General features: G+C 46.7%; 1 protein-coding gene across 12 annotated transcripts in view; it reads left to right on the top strand.

Annotated features, from left to right (window-relative positions):
- SECISBP2 (SECIS binding protein 2) overlaps nt 1-20,353 on the top strand; it is a 33,625-nt gene that overhangs the window by 10,239 nt on the left and 3,033 nt on the right. For 2 of the 12 annotated variants that reach the window (XM_081104081.1, XM_081104080.1), the window contains exons 6-14: nt 1,752-1,833; nt 3,378-3,586; nt 5,662-5,784; nt 7,005-7,094; nt 8,314-8,443; nt 11,808-11,974; nt 12,844-12,979; nt 14,308-14,503; nt 15,639-15,859. In XM_081104081.1, the coding sequence (XP_080960207.1) occupies nt 1,752-1,833; nt 3,378-3,586; nt 5,662-5,784; nt 7,005-7,094; nt 8,314-8,443; nt 11,808-11,974; nt 12,844-12,979; nt 14,308-14,503; nt 15,639-15,859 (1,354 nt within the window). Of the gene's footprint in view, nt 1-1,751; nt 1,834-3,377; nt 3,587-5,661; nt 5,812-7,004; nt 7,095-8,313; nt 8,444-11,807; nt 11,975-12,843; nt 12,980-14,307; nt 14,504-15,638; nt 15,860-20,353 lie in introns of all 12 variants that reach the window. The other 10 variants (XM_081104084.1, XM_081104085.1, XM_081104082.1 and 7 more) reach the window with 10 other exon arrangements.

Here is a 20,353-nt window from a genome sequence, read left to right as displayed (position 1 = left end):
GACCTAACCATTTTTTTTTAAATTTTAATTTTTATTAATACAATCACAATCATGAAGAATCTAAATTCTGGAATTGCTAGTATGTGCACTATAGGACCCGATAGCTTCTTTTTTCATTGGTTTGTTTTTTAATTGTCTTTATTGTTGGAAGTAATCCTCACCTGAGGATATTTTTCTGTTGATTTTAGATAGAGTGGAAGGAAGGGAGAGAGCGAGAGACAGAGAGACAGAGACATCTATGTGAGAGTGACTCATCGATTGGTTGCCTCCTGCTGACTGGGGCCAGGGATGGCACCTGCAACCCAGGTGCATGCCCTTGACCGTGATTCAAACCCTTTGGTGTGTGAGCCAACGCTCTAACCCAGGGATGGGGAACCTTTTTTTTTTGCCAGGGGCCATTTGAATATAATATCATTTAAAGGCCATACAAAATTATTAACTTAAAAATTAGCCTGCTATATTTGGTCAGACATTTAATTAACTCACCCTAAAGCCTTGACAGGGCCAGACCAAACGATTTTCTTGGGTCTTATAGGGCCTGCGGGCCAGACATTCCCCCATCCCTGTTCAAACCATTGAGCCACACAGGCCAGGATGGCCTAACCATTTTTGAATAGGGGAGGCACTACTAGTGTTTCATTGGCCTTGGTGAATATAAATTACATTTATTAAAAGAACAGGCTGTGTTTCAATTATTTTATTTTTTATTACTGGATTCAGGTATGAAATGGCAAAATGGTTAAGTTTATGAAGTGTATCAGCTTTAGAATTTATTTTCAAACTATTCAAATTTGAATTTATCAGTTTCCTCTTACCTTCAATTCTGTCAGTCACTTTGAGATGTCTCTTAATATACTCACCGCCCGCCCCCGGCCCCCCCCCCCCCCCCAAGTGTGTTTTGGGCCTCATGTTCCGTTTGTGGCAGCTTTCTGTCTATAAAAGTGGGCACCTGCTACAAGCATATATTTGTTATCTTTGTGGATGTTTGGAGGGACTTTGGAACTGTGGTGTGTAGGCTCGGTACATGATGCTTTAGCATTCCTGTGGGGGCACTCGGGTTTAAGAATGATATTGGCACGTCTGCACTGATGCAAAAGTTGTCTGTGATATGTGGATCTTTTAAAGGTTGCTTAAAATGTGTGATGTGATCCCATTATTAGGATCTATAAAAAATTATCTCCTAGACTAGTGGTTCTCAACCTTCCTAATGCCGCGACCCTTTAATACAGTTCCTCATGTTGTGGTGACCCCCAACCATAAAATTATTTTCGTTGCTACTTCCTAACTGTAATTTTGCTACTGTTATGAATCATAATGTAAATATCTGATATGCAGGATGTATTTTCATTGCTACAAATTGAACATAATTAAAGCATAGTGATTAATCACAAAAACAATATGTAATTATATATGTGTTTTCTAATGGTCTTAGGTGACCCCTGTGAAAGGGTCATTCGACCCCCAAAGGGGTCGCGACCCATAGGTTGAGAACCGCGGTCCTAGACCAAGAAGTAGAGAGATGGCTAGCTAAGCTGTGGGTGGTTTTCTGCTAGAGAGAGAGAATTGGCAGAAGGAAACCATTTAACTTTTCACTTCACATATTTAGGTATATGGAATTTTTAATTAGCACATATTTTGAAGATTTTAAGAATGGCAAGGAAGCTGTATTTAAAAATTAAATGATTACTTTCCCATTTGAAATAGTAAGAAAATAACTGGTTTGCTTTTTAAATAACTGGTTTGCTCTTTAGGGTGAAATAGTGGTGAAAAATAATAAGCCGACTGACTCTGTAACTGATAATGCTGCTACCAATTCCTCTCCATGTACAGGAGGTAAGAGTGGCTACCAAATACCATTTTCAAAAATCAGTTGTCTGTTTTTAAGTTCATTTTTAGTCTAGTGCAACTTAAATGCTTTTGTCTTAAAGCCTTCTTTAAGGCAGGTGAAAGGTTGTTGATAAACTGACAATATTTTTGGAAGATTGAAGTAGATGAGATCTCCATGTATGTGTAAGGAGTGTAGGATAGCAAAGAATTTTAAATGAAATGTTTACTCAGTTCAGTGAAAAAATTTATCAACTCAAAAATGGTAGCTTCTTTAAGTGTTACCTGTACCAGAGGTTCTCATGGTGTTTGGTCTCAGGAACCCTTAATACCCTTTACACAGCCCCACAGAGCTTCTGTGTAGACCAGCGGTTGCCGACCGGTAGTCCACGGACCACTGGTGGTCCATGAGGTCTGAAAGGTTGGTGACCACTGGTTTAGACAACTGTCAGTATTTGCAATATTTGAAGTTAAACAGAGAAATTTCAAAAATACTTACTAATTCACTTAAAAGTAGCCACATTTTTATGAAAAATAACTGTTTTCCACAAAAGTAAGGCAGTAAGGAGAGCAGAGTTGTTGTTTTTTTGCAACTCTTCAGTGGCTGGCTCTGTAGATCTGCCTTGCCATTTGGCCTTTTCACTGTCCTACCTTTGCAATCTTTGTAAAAGAGAGGCGGGGAGGGAGAAGAAAGGCAGAGAGAGAGGCAGGTAACACATTCCTACTGTCAGGAAAACAGTTTTGACTTCAAGGGTCCTGGGAGCCTGAGGCCACACTTGGAGAGCTGCCAGTATGTCCTGTCCTGGCTAAGAAGTAATATTCAGAGAGAGTTCAATAGAGTCTGCTCTTGAAATCTTTATAAGTAGCTTTTTCTAGTAGAAGACATTTTCACAAAATTATTCCTGATTTACCCACAGGTATGTTGTCTTTTGCATTCGTATGTTTGGTACAAAGATCTTCACTTAACAAACTTCTCTGAGGGTGTGTAGCTCTGCGGTGACAGGAACAGTCAGTGTCTTATCATCTGGGGTAGCCACAGGCTGCTGACATGTCTCGCCCATGTCCTGATGGCTGTCCTTTTGTTTTGTCTGAATATAGAGTTTGATGGGCACCTAAGGAGTAGTGTGGCTGTGCTTATGCCTCTGCTCTAAAAAGACATAAATTTCCAGTTATTGTGATAGCTGAAGTCTAGTGACCTTTGACTTCTGCTGTTAAAGATACACATCAAGGTTAGTAGGGCGAATATTTGATCTTTAGCTCGTTAATTCCGTGTGTTTGCCACGTGGACGTAATTGAGGATTGCTGTTTTTTAACTGAACAACCCCAAGTGAAAACTAGTTTCTAGGAAGATCGGTTAACCTAACAAGTAAATTCAGCATGCATGTTCCAAGGAAAACACGTTTAGTGAATATCGTCCTTCCCAAGAGAATGTTTCCAACAGCCTAAATTTAATTATGCCTGAGTAATTCTCTCACCTGATGCATGTTTGGAATCTCTAAGGAGTTTGTGTTTGCTGTTGAGACTGTTCCCCAATTGTGGTTATCTCTGAGCAGAGTTATCCTGGACGCCAATGGGTTATGTTGTCCGTCAGACGTTACCTACAGAGTCATCATCAGCCCCTAGAATTGTTACTTCTGTGATAAACCTAAAGACGGTTGTTTCATCAGCAGATCCTAAAAATGGTAGCAAATCATCTTCTCAAGTTTTATCTTCGGATCCTTCCTACAACAGAGAGAAACCCATTGTCCACTCAACTAAAAAGGTATGCATCCATTCAGATAATGTGGGTCTCCTGTACCGCTGGCTGGACTTCTGTTTGTTTCTCAAATCCTGACTGACAGTGTTTCATTCTGTACTGCGGGTGTCACCTGAGTTGGTTGCTTGAACCTTGAAAAGAAGAATAGGCCCTCAGCAAGGAATACAGGTGGCAGCTTTGCATGAGTGAGGAGGCGCACTCCAGGCCAGTGGGCTAACATAGCTGTGGCCCATTCTGAGTTCTTTCAAGGAGAGAAGCTGGCAGAAATGTATGCTCTGGTGCTGCATTCTTTCTCCCAGTCTCTTATTTATTGAGTTTAAATCAATTTCCTTTTACCTGCCAGGGGACTGAGAGGACAGTAATTCAAGTCCATGTTTTTACATTCACTTGGTATATGTTACTGATTCTTGGTTGATTCCAGCTTACATACTGTAAGGTAGCATTTTAGAATCCATTTTTTCCTTTTAGTTCTAATCAGTTTAAGCTGTCATTTTTATTGATCCCTAGATTTGTATCTTGAAGAGCCTTTTTCATTAGTCTTGATTTTGTTTCTGATTTTCAGTGTACTGATAGATTCCTGTAGGTGGATGTTGGTTGCATTTCTTTAGTGTGGGGGTTCCCAGTGTTGGGGTGTGAGGCTGCTTTTTGATGTCCAAAGTGTCACAGATATCCTGCCCAAGGGGGCGCTGTGCGCTGCTGCCTGGCTGATTGAGGAAATGTGTGCAGGCGACAGTGAGAGTGGGACAGGCCTGTGCGCCGTCCCACACAGCTTTGTGCACTCATTTGAGAACAGATGCAGGTCAGACCCTCTGACCCCGCTAGCTCCCAGGCCCCGCCGACCTCTGGGCACTGGCTGCTCAGGCCCCTCTGGCTGCAGCCACCAAGTTGCTGTCTGAAGTGGTTTTCCAGATAATTAGCAGATCTTTTAATTTCTAAGAATCGTTTTTAAAAGGACGATCCCCTGTAATCTTAGAACCTAGATTGCTTTTCATTATACACAGGAGGGATGATAGGGATCATAATGGCTTTTTCCTTTAAAACTTTCAGGGTTGTAAGTTTTTATTACCAAAATAACAAATATAATGCTAAAAGGATCTAGTTATGGAAAAGGTCATCTTTCCCATACCTCTTTGTGCCCCCCAAGCCCCCAAGGAAGCCTGCATTTCCAGCCTGGTATGTACCCCACCTCAGGTTCCTGAAAACATAAACAAATAGGGTGTTTTTTGTGTGTTTTTTAACTTTTTTCCCCCTTAACAAAAATATGGTCATTTTATACACATTGCCCTATCCACTTTACAAAACGCATGGACAGCCCCCCCACCCCCACCCCAGGTCAGTAGATAAACACTCTTTAATGGCCACTGAGGCTTTTAGTTGTGAAGGATAAGTTCCCATTGAGGTTAAAACAAGGTCCCTAAAAACCTTGAGAACCCCATTTGGATGCAGAGGGACAGTGCTGTGCAGACAGGTGCAGAAGCTGTCAGGTAGCAAGGGGGGTGGAGAACGAGAGGCCAGACAGAGGAGGGAGACTGGAGCTGAAATGGGGGTGCAGTCTGAGCCTCAGCCCGTGTGAGTGATAGTGCGAAAGCCCTGAGGCCACAGTGTGGGGGACCTGGACTGGGAAGGCCAGCCTGAGGTGAGGGTGGGATGCTAAGGACGTCTGGGATGGGCCAGACGTTCTGATTTGAAGGCTGTACAGGTGACTGTCATGTGCAGTCAGTTGTAGGAACCCCTGGGCCCTGGTGATGGAGATGGCACACCTGGATCTGTGAAGGGACTTCAAGTCGGAATTAATAGAATTAATTAATTCTATTAAAATGGTCTCCGTGGGCTGAAAACTGGGTTCTGTCTAAATCTACCAGTTTCAAAATATTGAACACAACTATTTTCACAGGTTTTTTTTTTCCTTCCGAATTAATCTCCAGAATGCTAGCTCTTTAGAAAATAGAGAATGAAGAGGCAAACTATGAATAAAATTGCTATGTGATTATACAAGTTGATAACTTAATTTTGCTCTAATACATGGGATGAAACATTCAATTGAATGTCCTAAAAACCCATGATTTTGTTGTTGTTTCTAGTGCAAAGCATCACAAGGTGGTGATTCTGAGCAAAATGAAGCCTCAAGAAAGAATAAGAAAAAGAAAGAAAAGTTTAAATCAAAATGTGAAATCCACACAGCGCAAGAGCCACCACGGATGGAAGTACATATCCCCCTGTGTGATGTGTGGGTCCGTCTTAATAGAAATGTGGGTTCACTGGTTTCCTAAGTGAAAATCTTCAGCACTTTCTTCAATGACAGCCCACCTAGTGCTGAAGAAAAGAGCCATTATCCTTTTTCTTCACATCTTCATTTTGGCCAGTGAAGAGCGCCTCATAGCAGGCACTCAATAAACATTGAGGTCTAGAGACAAAACTCTTATATTGAAATGCAATAGTTTATACACCATAGTACTAATATTTGTCTCCCATAAATATCTTCTTTACATGTTTTTTTCGTCACTTTGGCATGCTGGCTTTTGCAGGGCCTCCTTTTCTATCCAGAAATCTTTTTATAATGTGCTACACTAGAGAGAGAAATTTAAAATACCAGGGAGCCATCATGGGCCCTGGTCACAAGAATGTCATGGACTTGCAAAAGCACTCTTTACATTGTTGTCCTTGTGGTACTCCAAGAATGTCCCTGTCCTCCAGGCTCAAACCCTATTTCTCCCGGGTCTGCGCTAGTAGACTCAGCAGCGTGGCTCCTGGGGCCTGCAGGAGGTCAGCGGTACTACCTGGGTGTCCCGCTTAGGGTCAAGCCGAGGCTTCCCCTCAAGCTGGGGGTTCCCAAGGCTCTTGGAACATTCCCTTGAGAATGGTGGGTTGTATTTGAAGGACTATGATCATGGCATTGCATTATGGTTTGGCCGATACATATTTCATATTTCTGCCCTGCTCACATAACTTCTCCAAGGCACCTAAAATGTTGACAGAGCACGCAAGACATTTTAAATGATGTAAATGTGGTGGAGAGGCCTGTTGCTACCCCCCTCCCTCGCCCCCCCTCTATTTTCCAGCCTGGGTTCAGCAACATGACAGGACACTGACATGCCCTGAGTCTGGATTGATGCAAAGTGCGAAGTGTAATTGAAGGGTGGCTGCTGAACACTCTCACGCCATGGTCATTAGGGGCAGTCTGTGGACTCCTTGGGGTCCCCACTCGTGCTCTGTGGAGCAGGAGATTAGAACTATGGTCTTTAAATTGGTTCTAAGTAAAATTAAGCTGAAGCCCTTAGGATACAGTTTTTGGCCTGTTTTGTATCAACCTTTGAGCCCTTCCGTGGGAACTTAAAGTAGAATATGTGAGCAAGGAGAAGGCTTCACTTGGGCATACTTGGGTCTCACGATTCATGAAGCGCTAAAGGGTGTGTGGTTTACTTAGGATACTGAAGAGTTTCCCATTCTGGCAGTTGCATCTGAAAGAAGAGACAGAGTAGAGTCACGGAAATGTCAATCTAAGCAGCAGCCACAGGTAAATTTTAGATTGAAACCCACAATTGCTTTAGGCTTAACTTTTCTTGCTAAACTGACTCTTAAGACAAAACTGCTTTCCAGACTTCTTTGTGGAGACCGGTTTTGTTTTTATTTCTTCCTTCATTGGAGGCATTCGGTATGTTGAAGCAGAACTGCTTTTCAGCTAAAACACTGTCACTTTTGTAATAAGACTGTTGGTAATTACCACTGCTATATCAGAAAGGAGACTCTGATTTAAAGAAAAACTGGTGATTCCCTGTATTCAGGAACCAAGAATTCCTTTGTGAGGCAGTAGTGTCAGACAGAAGGAAAACAACCGAGCCGTCCAGTTTCACTCTAAGTAGTCAGACAGGCGGGAGAGCTGCTGCTCCTTGTCCCCCGCCCCATGGGTTCAAGAATGAACTTAAGGCTCATGATCTAATTGGGGAACTTCTGTGCTTTGGGCAGGTTCATTGTTATTTTGCTTTTCAAATCGGGGTAACGTTTCACATTTGTGGAAGGAAGAATTCCACACCCTGTGTGAATTAACTTTGCATTACCATGTTATGATGTACCCACCTGTACTGCACCGAGTACTGGCACCGTGCCATGAGCCCTCAGCCAGTGGGTGTGGTGTCAGGGACGAGAACAGTGGGCAGGAGAGCAGGAGTGACGGTGCTAAAGCACGTGCCACAACCTGCCTGCACAGCTTTCATTACTGCCTCACCCAGAGCCCAACTGTGTCAGAAGTCACATTTCCTGAGAGTACCTCCAACTTTGTGTCTAAATGTAGCACTCACCTGCTGGGTGTGATGCGACTTGGGTAAATCTGTTCCATGGTGGCTGATTGGCTCACTTGGTCAATTGAAGAATGAATGGAGCTAACAAGGCACTAATACTGACCAGTTAGCCTCACATACAGCAAACTGTTACAGCCAAAGACTGTATACAAGGGTTGGTTTCTGGTCTGTAGATGTACACTGATACAGGGGAGATGTAGACATAATTGTAGGTGGTTTAATGTAACCCAGTGTTCTGAGAAGAGAGGGAGGAAAGAATCCCGGTGGTAATAGCAGAGAATGTGGGATTGCTTGGGTTTTTCTCTTTATTTAAGATTTTTACAGTCTGTAAATCTATTTCATTTTATCTTTGATTATATGATTTTTTGTCATAAGATGAAAAGCACAGCTTGTAAAATGTATTATTATAAATAAACTTATGATTTTTGAACTTTTTAGAATAATTTTAAAAGTGGAAAGAAGAGCCAAACTCCAGTACAGTTGGATTTGGGGGGAATGCTGACAGCACTGGAAAAGAAGCAGCACTCCCAGAATGCAAAGCAGTCCTCCAAACCAGTGGTGTTTTCAGGTAAAAGGGCCTTTTAATCTCAAACGATTGGAAGTTGTTTTTCAGATAGACTATTTTGTGACTTTTCTTCTGTAATCGAAAGTCATTTATAAACAAAACAGTATGGTACTGGAATAAGGATAGACAAACCATTGGAATAGAAATGGTAGTCCAGAAGTAAACTCACATATGCATGGCTGGTGGGTTGTTGACAGGGGTGCTGAGTTCATTAAAAGAACAAAGAACATTCTCTTAAAAATTGGTTCTGGGACAGCTGGATTTCCACATGTTAAAGAATAGAGTTGGACCCTCACATAAACAGAAATGAACTCAAAATGGACCAATGACCTAATTATGAGAGCTAAAAGTGTAATACTCTGAGAAGAAAACAGGTAAATTTCCATGCTCTTGAATTAGACATTGGATTTTTAGTTTGGACACCAAAAGGACAGGCAGCAAAAGTATTAAAAATAGGTTAATTGGATTTCATCAAAATTAAAAACATCTGTGTACCAAAGGACATTATCAAGAAAGTGAAAAGACAACTTATAGAATGGGAGAAAATATTTGAAAATCATATCTGGTAAGTGTTTGATCTCCGATATATAAGAACTACAACTCAGTAACAAACTCAAAAAATGGGCTAAAATACTTAAAAAGACATTTCTCCACAAGAAGATAAACAAATGGCCAGTAGCACATGAACAGATATTTGTCTTCATTAGTCATTAGAGAAATGCAAGTCAAAACCTCAGTGAGGTAGTTCTTCATACCTCCTCTGTAGCTATAAGCAAAACCACAAAAATAACCAGTGCTGGTGAGGATGTGGAGGACTTGGAGCCCTGTTAAACTGCTGGTGGGAATGTAAAATGATGCAGCTACTTTTGAAAACAGTCTGGTGGTTCTTCAGAATGGGGAATAGAGTTGCCATTGACCGAGCAATTCCACTCCTCTGTGTTTATCCAAAATAATTAAAAACAGATACAGACATTTGAACACCAGTATTCATAGCAGTATTAGTTATAATAGCCAAATAGTAGAAACACCCCAAATATATATCAACAGATGAATGGATAAACAAAATGTGGAGATTCTGACATATGCTACAATGTGGACAAACTTGAAAACATGTTAAGTGAAATATGCCAGTCACAAAAGGAAAAATATTGTATGATTCCACTACATTAACTTTCTAGAATAGGCAAATTCATAGAAAGTAGAGTATAGGTTACCAGGAGTTGAGGGGAGAGGGAATGTTGAGTTCCTGTGTAAGGGGGACAGATTTTCAGTTTGGGACATGAAAAGGTTATGGAGATGGGTAGTGGTCATGGTGGACAACATTGTGAACGTAATTGATGCCACTGAATTGTGCACTTAAAAACTGTCAAAATAGTAGATTTTATGTTATATGTATTTTACCATAACCATTGAAAAAGTTAACTATGATTTTAAGAAATAGATATGGTGGCATTGTGTACCTGAAAATCTCATGATGCATAAGTGCCCTGTACAGCTTTAAATAAAGCTGAATCTGGCAGAAATGAATTACCTGCCTGTCCCTGGGCCGCACCTCATAACAGTGTCGGCTCAGTTCTGGTAACACCATTCTCGCCTCTGAAAAGCCTTAGAGCGCCAAGAGGTTAAAACCGGCAATTTGTCAGCAAAGGAAGGTGCACAGGTGCCACCTATAGTCTTTTAAGTATGTATCCTCCTTCTGAGGTAGTTTGTTAATTTATTTTAAAAAGAAAAACGTAGGCACCCAAGGAAATAATTAAGAAGCTTTTTTATCCTGAAGTGTTTTTATAATTAAAAAAATTATTGTTTAAAGTATTACATATGTCTCCTTCCCCAATCGACCCGCCACCCCCACCCCTCAGGACAGTCCCCCACTGCCCCAGTGTCCGTGTCATTGGTTATGCTAATATGCATGCATACAAGACCTTTGGTTGATCTCTTACTTGCCTTCCCTCTGAGGTTGTACAGTCTGTTCAGTGTTTGTCTCTGGTTCTATTTTTGTTCATCAGTTTATGTTCATTATATCCCACATATGAGTGAGATCATGTGATACTTATCTTTCTCTGACTGGCTTATTTTGCTTAGCATAATGCTCTCCAGCTCCATCCATGCTGTTGCAAATGGTAAAAGTTCCATTGATTTTTTTAGAGAGTGGAGGGGAGTGAGCAGGGAGGGGAAGGCGAGATAGAGGGAGAGAGACATCGATTGGTTGCCTCCTGCATGCACCCTGACTGAGGCTGGGGATTGAGCCTGCAACTGAAGTACATGCCCTTGATTCTTAGGTCCATGGGCCAACCCTTGGACCTAACCACTAAGCCACCCAGCCGAGACTTGTTATGTATTTTTTGATGATATGGTCAGTCAGGTGTGGCCACAGAAGAAGCTCAAGAAAAAGCAAAGCTTATCCTACTCCCAGGTCCTGGAGACAGGAGACATAGCATGCAGGGCCACATGGAGAAGACCAGGTGGGCAGGAGGGAGGGGGGGGTTAGGCCAGAGCCTTTATTGGGGCTTCCACTGGGAAGGGCCCTCCTTGCCCAGGTCCCCCGTTAACACTCTGGCAAGTTGCATGGCACGGGGTGCAGACAGGAGGGGCAGGGCTCAGGGCTGCAGTGGGCAGTGCAGGGGCCCAGTGGGGTCCTGAACTCACAGGTGGCATTGGGATGGGAGAGCACACCTATGTGAGCAGGGTTGGTATGACTCATTCTTCAAGAAAAGCCGATGACAAGAACCAAGCCAGTTACACATACATTTCAAACATAATGGTGGGAGCAGGTTTCCACAGATAAACGGCAGCTGTGCAGTGGCCAAGGCTGGACATGGCCCAGAGCAAGGGCACGGTGGACTCGTTCCACACTGTAGCAGAGAACCCGACAGGTGAGATTGCATGGATACACCCGATTAACAAAGCACTAGTAACGGAAATGCCATGCTGACAGAATGTGAGTCAATACATTTGGGAGATTCTTGATGGTGGTTGAAGCTGGGCAGTGGGTACATGGGTTTTGTTGTTACTCTGTTCTCTTTGCTGTATGTTGGGAATTTTCCTAATTATAAAGTACAGGGAAGCATACACAGAGGAACTGTTTCCTGGGAGGAGGAATAAGGGGTAGGAAGTAGAGCCGTCGTATGTGCGGACTGCCAGAAGCGCCCTCAGCAAGTGAGGTCACACATTAATAGACTTCACTGAGAAACAAGAGCCTTCATAGAGGGGTAGGAAGACGGTTCTTCCTAAATCCATTGACACTTCCTTTGGAGCCTCACCGAAAGGTACTGTTTCACTGCGTCGTTGCCCGAGACCGCCCACGGGGCAGTTGGCTGCGGGGACGGCGCCAGGCCTCCCTGAGGCCCGCATCCTCACTGTGTTGCAGTCGGGGCAGTTCCTGTTCTCTCCAAAGAGGCCACGTTGGGGAAGAAGGGCCACCGCTTCAGCCAGGTGAAGACCCCGCACAACCCCCTGGACTCCAGCGCTCCCCTGATGAAGAAGGGGAAGCAGAGGGAGGTCCCCAGAGCCAAGAAGCCCACGTCATTGAAGAAGGTGAGTGATGAAACCGGGCCCTAGAGCAGCGGTCACCAACCCGTGGTCCGTGAGGTCCGAAAGGTTGGCGACCGCTGCCCTAGAGAGCCTGGTGTTCTCCAGCTCTGAGGCTTCAGGTCTTCAGGGTTGAGGTGAAAGTGGCGTCGTGGGGCATGCGAAGTGGGGTGCCAGGGTTTTTTTGGTTTTTGTGTTTTTAATTCTCACCGAGGACATGCCTGGGGGATGAGGGGAGGAGAGAGAGAGCGCGCTCTATGTGAGAAAGGTTGCCTTCCTTACTTGCCTCCACCGGCGGAGTGACCCGGCAGCCTTGCGGTTATCGGGACAACACTCCACCAACTGAGCTTCCGGTGCCTCTGCTTCCGGGGTCTGTGCGGCCGGGCGGAGGGAAGCCATTTTTTAAATACTTTGCAGTGACATGGACAGAAAATGAGAAATGGGGAGAGTTATATTCTCCTTATTCACTTGGTGCCTTCATCCCACCTGAGGCGAATCTGCTGTTCAGTCGGTGAAGATTGGACACTTCCTGGCAGATTCTCAGTCCGGGCTGTTGCACAGGTTTCTTCATTTAATTCTCCGCAGCCTGAGGTGTGTGGTCAGTCTCAGGTGGGGGACAGGTGTCTTGCCTGAGGCCAGGTGCCTGTCGAGCTGCACCGTTGCATCAGAACCCAGGTTGCACACAGCCTGCTCGGTGCACCTGAGCGAGGGGACATGCTGTCCCTGGGCCAACCCCCGGGCCGGGGTGGGGCCATGTTGCCGCTGTGAAGGCATGATGGGCACCTGCCAGTAAGCCGACCTCGGGTGGTTTATTTTGTAAAAGAGCTTATTTGTAAGTACATTTAGGTGCTTTAATCATTTATTCAATTTTAAAGATTATTTTGAAAGAACGGGAGGAGAGAAAGCAGCAGCGTCTCCAGGAAAATGCCGTGAGCCCCACTCTGGCCAGTGACGATGTGCAAGATGTAGAGAGTGGTGATGACCTGGCTCTGGAGCAGGAGGAGCCCACAGGTACCAGTTCTGTTGGTTGCACCTTCAGTTGGGGCAACCATGTGCAGCAGACGCCCCGGAATTCCGCCAGCCTCCGCCACTAGCGTGCAGAAGTTTTCAGACACCCAGCTGGACAGTGAGAGGCTGTCCCCATGGACAGTGGGGGTCTGTGCGGGCAGGGGATGAGGCCCCAAGTTTGATCTGTGTGGCATTGGATGGTCCTGGTGACTTGAAGTAGCTTTGAGGCTTAGCCCCATCAACTGCAAAGCCATTTTCCCATGAGTGTGCGAGACACAGTGCCATGAAAACAACGTGTTTAGTAACTTTTTATTAAATGACGCTCGGAAAAGAGCGCAGCCCCTAAGCATATAGCTTGATGACTGCACAGACGAGCACAGCGCCAACATCAGGAGCAGAGCAGCCGCGCAGCTCCCCGTGGCCCGGCCCGGGGCCTGCCCAGCCACAGCCCCGTGAGCGTTCGCGCTTCCTTCCCAGGGAGTCTTGCAGTGGTGTCCGTCTGGCCAGCAGTCTGTGCCCATGGGGCACTCCCCGATTGGCACTGCTGTGCAGCGTCCAGGTGTCGGTGTGTGCCACGGTGCCATTAGACGCAGTCCCTGTGGCGGTGTGGGGAGAGTGTGCAGAGGGCGTGAGCTCTCCTTCCTGCGCCATTTCCCCAGGCGGGTGGCAGGTGGGTCCACTGCCATCCAGCCTTGGAGGCTCCTGCCAGACAGGGTGCCAGGTGCTACCGGTTCCGCCCACTGGGGAGAGGGCATTGCAGGGCATTGCATTTGTTGTGCCTGCCATCCTGGCTGGTGTGATGTGTGCTCCCAGATTCCTTCTCTGGTGAGCTGGAGCCTCCCATGAGCTCTGGAAATGTCTAGAAGGAACATTTGGGGGACCTGAGCCATTATGGAATCCTGTCTGATGTGTTTAAACACACCCTTTGAGTTCTCATAGTTTGGATATTTGAGTTCAGCTCTGATTTAAGGATCATTTGATGAGGGAATAGTCTCAAGCATTTAAGTGCAAAAATTTCAGAACTAAAAACCTGCTTTTTAAATTTCCTGGTAGGAACTTCAGGTTAATTTTCAAAATTAAAATATAAATTTGGCCACTGAACTGCACACTTAAAAATGGTTAAAATGTAAATTTTATAAATATTTTGCCACAATAAAAATAACTAAGTTAGGGTCAGAAAGACACCTGCAGGAAGAACAGAAAGTTGCCGAGTTCTTCCTTTTCCCCCAGCCATTCCCATCTCTGCTGCCAGCCGCGGAGCTCAGCAGCCCTGCTTGGTGCGGCGGGTGTGGGGTGCCTCTGGCTGCCCTGGTGACACTGCCCGGCCCCAGCCCCACAGGTGCTGTGCTGTGACTTGCTTTTCTGTGACGCTCCGGCGGGAGCAGAAGCACCCATGTGCTCCTCTCCTGCGGGAGAGAGCCAGTCAGAAGAGCCGCTGGGAGCTGAGATCCATAAGGAGGCGGCGACCTGCTCCCTGGCTCCCGAAGGTGCCAGCTGCCCCAAGATCCACAGCCGGAGGTTCAGGGAGTGAGTAAGCCCGTGGGGCCGGGGTGGGCTGCGCTCGCTCTGGCCTTGGGCACGGGGTTCTCCCCCCCTGACGTGCTCAAACTGGAAGCTGAGAGCTGGGCCAGTGTTTCTCTCCTTCCAGTAAAGGTGGCCAGGTACCTAGTCATGCCACACGCCAGGGCTGCTGAACTTGCCTCTACAAGGGCTCTCGTCCTCCTGATGTGATGGCAGGTGTGCCCGTAAATCCAGGTTTTCTGTTGGGGCAGTGGTTAGTGGGCGACCATGCATGACATTTGGGTTTCCTTTTTTAAAAAAAATATATTTTTATTGATTTCAGAGAGGAAGGAAGAGGGAGAGAGAGATAGAAACATTAATGATGAGAGAGAATCATTGATTGGCTGCCTCCTGCATGCACCCTCCCCACCCCCCACCCCCCACCCCCCGACTGGGGTTAGAGCCCGCAACCCAGGCATGTGCCTTCGACCAGAATCGAACCTGGGACCCTTCAGTCCGCAGGCCGACGCTCTATCCATCGAGCCAAACTGGCTAGGGCTTGGGTTTCCTTTTTAAAAAAAGAATATTTTTTTATTTATTTTAGAGAGAGGAAGGGAGAGGGAGAGAAACATCAATGATGAAAGAGAATCATTGATCAGCTGCCTCTAGCACTCCCCCCACTGGGGATAGAGCCCACAATCCAGACATGTGCTCACAATCCAGGCATGTGCCCTGACCAGGAATCAAACCATGACCTCCTGGCTCCTGGGATGATGTTCAACCATGGAGCAGCACTGTCTGGGATTGGATTCCCTTTTGTGGTTTCATTTCTCTGCATAATTTTTTAGGGAGCTCTGCTCCCCACCCACTCTTTTTCCAGGACAGACTGTCCGGGTGTTTTCAGGAGAGGTGCACAGGGAATGGCCACAGTGAGGGGATGCTTGGCATGCTGTGGTGTGTGTGTGGGGGGGGGAGGGGGGGGCAGAGGTTCTCCCTTGTAGGTGGCAGTGGGGGAGGGTGATTCGATGCTTTATTTAAACCCAGTCAGGAACCCGCTTTCAATTAGTACTGCTCGTCTGAGGGACTTGCCAGGGGGCATGCGACGGGCAGCGCTGCAGTGTCACAGCCTCTGCAAGCTGATGGCATGGACTGTTTCTTCCAGTTACTGCAGCCAGGTGCTCAGTAAAGAGGTTGACGCCTGTGTTTCGGAGCTGCTGAAAGAGCTGGTCCGTTTCCAAGACCGTATGTACCAGAAAGACCCCGTCAAGGCCAAGACCAAACGCCGGCTGGTGCTGGGGCTGCGGGAGGTGCTCAAACACCTGAAGCTCCGGAAGCTGAAGTGCGTCATCATCTCTCCCAACTGTGAGAAGATACAGTCGAAAGGTAGGGTGCCTGTCCTGGGCCTGGGCCTGGTCCCACGCCAGTCGGCAGTGAGCGTGGGCCGTGCAGTCGGCCTCCTTTCCTTTAGCTTGGGGCATTTGTTTGCAGGGCTTATTTGCCCACCACGGGCCTTACCCTGCGGCAGCTATGCCTGCGGTCTTCCTGGCTGGTCTGGCCGCCCTGCAGGCCTCTGGCAGCAGGAAAGGTTTGCTCTGGAGCTTGCGGGTGGGGGGTTGGGGGATGTCACTGGCCACTCACACCAGTTTGGTGACTGGCTGCCAGGCACCGGGCTCTTGTCTATTTTAAATTTCCTGCTTTGGTCCGTGACTGACCCCTGTGCCCACTTGCTCATTAAAAGTCTGGATTTGCCGGGTTAGTATCCTCAGTGATTGAGCGTTGACCTATGAACTAGGAGGTCAGGCTCGATGCCCAGTGTGGGGCGTGCTGCAGGAGGCAGCCAATCAGTGATTCTCTCTCAGCACAAAGCTCAGTTCCTCAAGCAGCAGAGGCCCAGTAGGCACTCTGGTCAGATAGGAGCCTCTCTAAACCCAGCTCTCCTGCCAGCCAGGGTCCAGCCACACAAGCCGGTCTTCCTGAGGACAGCAGCAGTGGGCCGCTGGTTAGCACACTGCTCACGTAGCGTTTGTGTCAACCCCAGGGCTGGGGTGGACAAGAGGCAGAGACCCCTAGAGGGAGAGACGACTCAGCGATATTTAGGCGTCAGTCTCCGGTGATGAGTTGTAATTATATCTCAGGAACATACCCGTCACCCCACCTCTGCCCGCTTCCCCTCTTCCCAGCCCGCCTGGAACTGGTGTGTTCCTTGGAAGTTTATGTCCGCAGAGGTTGAGTCCTCATCACCTCTCATGCTCTTCTGGGAGATCTGGAGTAGAGGTGGGCGAATAAAGGAGGTGGGGCTTGGAAGTTCCTGCCCAGGCACACCAGGCAGAATGAGTTTCCAATTCCCCCAATTCCCACCTAGTGGGGCATGTGCACTGGGGAAGTTCCTCTCTCGAAAGGATATTCAGAAATCATGTACTTAGTTCCGGGGTACAAGGTGCCGGGAACCTCTCCCTGTCCGGGAGCGGGTCTGTGCAGAGCAAAGAGCACTGCGACTGTGCCGTGCCCCTTCCAGGTGCTGGGTGAGAGCAGCTCACTAGTGCGGGCGGGCTCGTCATTTCATTACTTTCTTTTGAGGAGCAAACCCCCCAAATCCCTCTAGCTCCTCAGTCAGCCACCGCTGCCATATTGGTATGTGTCATCAATAGTCCACACGTATGTATGAGCGCTGTGTGTGTGTGTATGTGTGTGCGAGTGCTGTGGGCGCTGTGTGTGTGTGTGAGAGCGCTGTGGGTGCTGTATGTGTATGAGCGCTGTGCGTGTGTGTGTGTGTGTGTGTGTGTGAGCGAGCACTGTGTGTGTGTGTGTGAGCACTGTGTGTGTGTGTGTGTGAGCGCTGTGTGTGTGTGTGTGTGAGCGCTGTGTGTGTGTGTGTGTGAGCGCTCTGTGTGTGTGTGTGTGTGAGCACTGTGTGTGTGTGTGTGAGCGCTGTGTGTGTGTGTGTGTGAGCGCTGTGTGTGTGTGTGAGCGCTGTGTGTGTGTGAGCGCTGTGTGTGTGTGTGAGTGCTGTGTGTGTGTGAGCGCTGTGAGTGCTGTGTGTGTGTGTGAGCGCTGTGTGTGTGTGTGAGTGCTGTGTGTGTGTGTGTGTGTGAGTGCTGTGTGTGTGTGTGTGTGAGCGCTCTGTGTGTGTGTGTGTGTGAGCGCTGTGTGTGTGTGTGTGTGAGCACTGTGTGTGTGTGAGCGCTGTGTGTGTGTGTGAGCGCTGTGTGTGTGTGTGTGAGCGCTGTGTGTGTGTGTGTGTGAGCGCTGTGTGTGTGAGTGCTGTGTGTGTGTGTGTGTGTGAGCACTGTGTGTGTGTGAGCGCTGTGTGTGTGTGTGAGCGCTGTGTGTGTGTGAGCGCTGTGTGTGTGAGCGCTGTGAGTGCTGTGTGTGTGTGTGAGCGCTGTGTGTGTGTGTGAGCGCTGTGTGTGTGTGTGTGTGAGCGCTGTGAGTGCTGTGTGTGTGTGTGAGCGCTGTGTGTGTGTGTGTGAGCGCTGTGTGTGTGTGTGTGTGTGTGAGCGCTGTGTGTGTGAGTGCTGTGTGTGTGTGTGTGTGAGCACTGTGTGTGTGTGAGCGCTGTGTGTGTGTGTGAGCGCTGTGTGTGTGTGAGCGCTGTGTGTGTGTGAGCGCTGTGAGTGCTGTGTGTGTGTGTGAGCGCTGTGTGTGTGTGTGTGAGTGCTGTGTGTGTGTGTGTGAGCGCTGTGAGTGCTGTGTGTGTGTGTGAGCGCTGTGTGTGTGTGTGTGTGTGTGTGTGTGTGTGTGAGCGCTGTGTGTGTGTGTGAGCGTTATGTGTGAGTGCTGTGTGTGTGTGTGAGCGCTGTGTGTGTGTGTGTGTGTGTGTGAGCGCTGTGTGTGTGTGTGAGCGTTATGTGTGAGTGCTGTGTGTGTGTGTGTGAGCACTGTGTGTGTGTGTGTGTGTGTGTGTGAGCGCTGTGTGTGTGTGTGTGTGTGTGTGTGTGTGTGTGACGGGGGGGGGCGATGTGGCCTCCTGCAGAGGGCACATTGGTGTGCAGACTTCACACCTGTCAGTGCCTCGCGCACTGCTTTTCTGTGTGCCCATCTCCGTAGGTTCCAGCTGGAGAATAGAAGGGCATGGGTATGTGTCACAGTGGCCCCACCGGCTGGGCCTGCCCCTCCTGGCTCCCCGCCCTCGGGGGAGGTCGTGCATCCTCACTTGGTTAAGAGCAGGGCACTTTCTGTGATCTGTGTTCTATAGATAGTACCTTTTTGTGTAACAAGAAGTTGGCCCTTTGGTTGAGAGAGGTATATGTTTTTCTGGTTTGTCAGTAGCCTGTTTTCTCTCCACCGTTTTCTGACCATGCAGGCAGTATGTTTGTGTGTCAGTAGTTTTTATTCCTATGTTTTTATCACATCAAGATTTTATGTCAGTCCCCAACCTTCGCCTCCGAGGTAATGAACATGTTTACACTCTGTTTCTCTCTGTTCTCCATGTTTCATTCGGTCTGTGTAGCATGTATTTCAGTCTCAGACGGCTCTTCCCAGAGGCTGATCAGTGGTCCCTTCTGCACGGCTCACCCTGCGTCTTCGGGCCATTTCTGGGCCCTCTTCTGCCTCTGCTCCCGTGTTCACGCTCCTGTAGCCTCAGAGCACGCTTTCAGTGCCTGGGGATGCTTTTTCAAAACATTTCCTTTTTCAAAATGCTCTTTTTACTTGCGTATTTTTTTCATATTTTTTATTCTTAAAAAGTCCTATTTGTAGTAAGTCATGGTGTTTCAGAGCTTTAGGCCAATATACCAGGTGTATCTGTTAATAATGTGGTGGTTTTTTTTCACTAGATGGAGTTACACATATGTTGATATATATGCGATTTGATATGTATGCTATTTTGCGATATTGACAAGATGTAAAACTTCATATGTCAAATTTGCTGAAGGTGTTAACATCATAGATATTTTTACGCTTAAAAATGTTGATTTTCATGCCAAAAAAAGAGCATTTGTGGGAAGTTTTAATTCATTACTTATTTTGAAGAAAAGTGCTGCTGAATACTTCGGGAAGCTTATGGTGAACAGGCTCCATCTCAAGGTACTTGTGAACGCTGGTTTAAACCCTTTAAAAGTGATTTCAATATGAAAGACAAAGAACATCCAGGTCAACCAAAAAAGTTTGAAGACCAACAGTTACAAGCATTATTGGATAAAGATGCATGTCAAACTCAAAACCAACTTGCAGAAAGATTAAATGTTGCTCAGCAAACAATTTCTGATCATTTACAAGCAGTGGGAAAGATTTTAAAAGAAGGAAAATATGTGCCACATCAACTGAACGAAAGACAAATGGAAAACGGAAAAGTCATCAGTAAAATGTTGCTTCAATGTAATAAAAGAAAGTCTTTTTTGCATTGAATTGTGACTGGTGATGAAAAGTGGATTTATTTTGAGATTCCCAAACGCACAAATCATGGGTTGATCCAGGTCAAACATGAACATCGACTGCAAGGCCAGATCACTTCGGAAAGAAGACAATGCTCTGCGTTTGGTGGGATCAGGAAGGTGTGGTGTATTATGAGCTTCTAAAACCAGGTGAAACCATTAATACTGATCGCTACCAATAACAAATAATCAATTTAAACCACCTTCGATTGTGAAATGACCAGAATGTTCCAGAAAACATGGCAAAGTAATTTTGCTTCAGGATGACGCACCATCACACACTTCCAAACCAGTTAAAGACACGTTAAAAGATCTTGCCTGGGAAGTATTAACCCACCTGCCGTATTCACCAGACCTTGCTCCTTCAGATTCCCACTTGTTCCGATCGATGGCACACGCACGTTCTGAGCAGCACTTCAGAAGGTACGAAGAAGTGGAAAATTGGGTCTCTGGATGGTTTGCCTCAAAACAAGAAAAGTTCTATTGGGACGGTATCCACAAATTA

This window comes from Myotis nattereri (genome assembly GCF_964212035.1).
Source record: "Myotis nattereri genome assembly, chromosome: 12".
Taxonomy (NCBI): Eukaryota; Metazoa; Chordata; class Mammalia; order Chiroptera; family Vespertilionidae; genus Myotis; species Myotis nattereri.
Note: the sequence above shows the minus strand (reverse complement) of the source record. Positions and strands in the feature narration are given on the sequence as shown.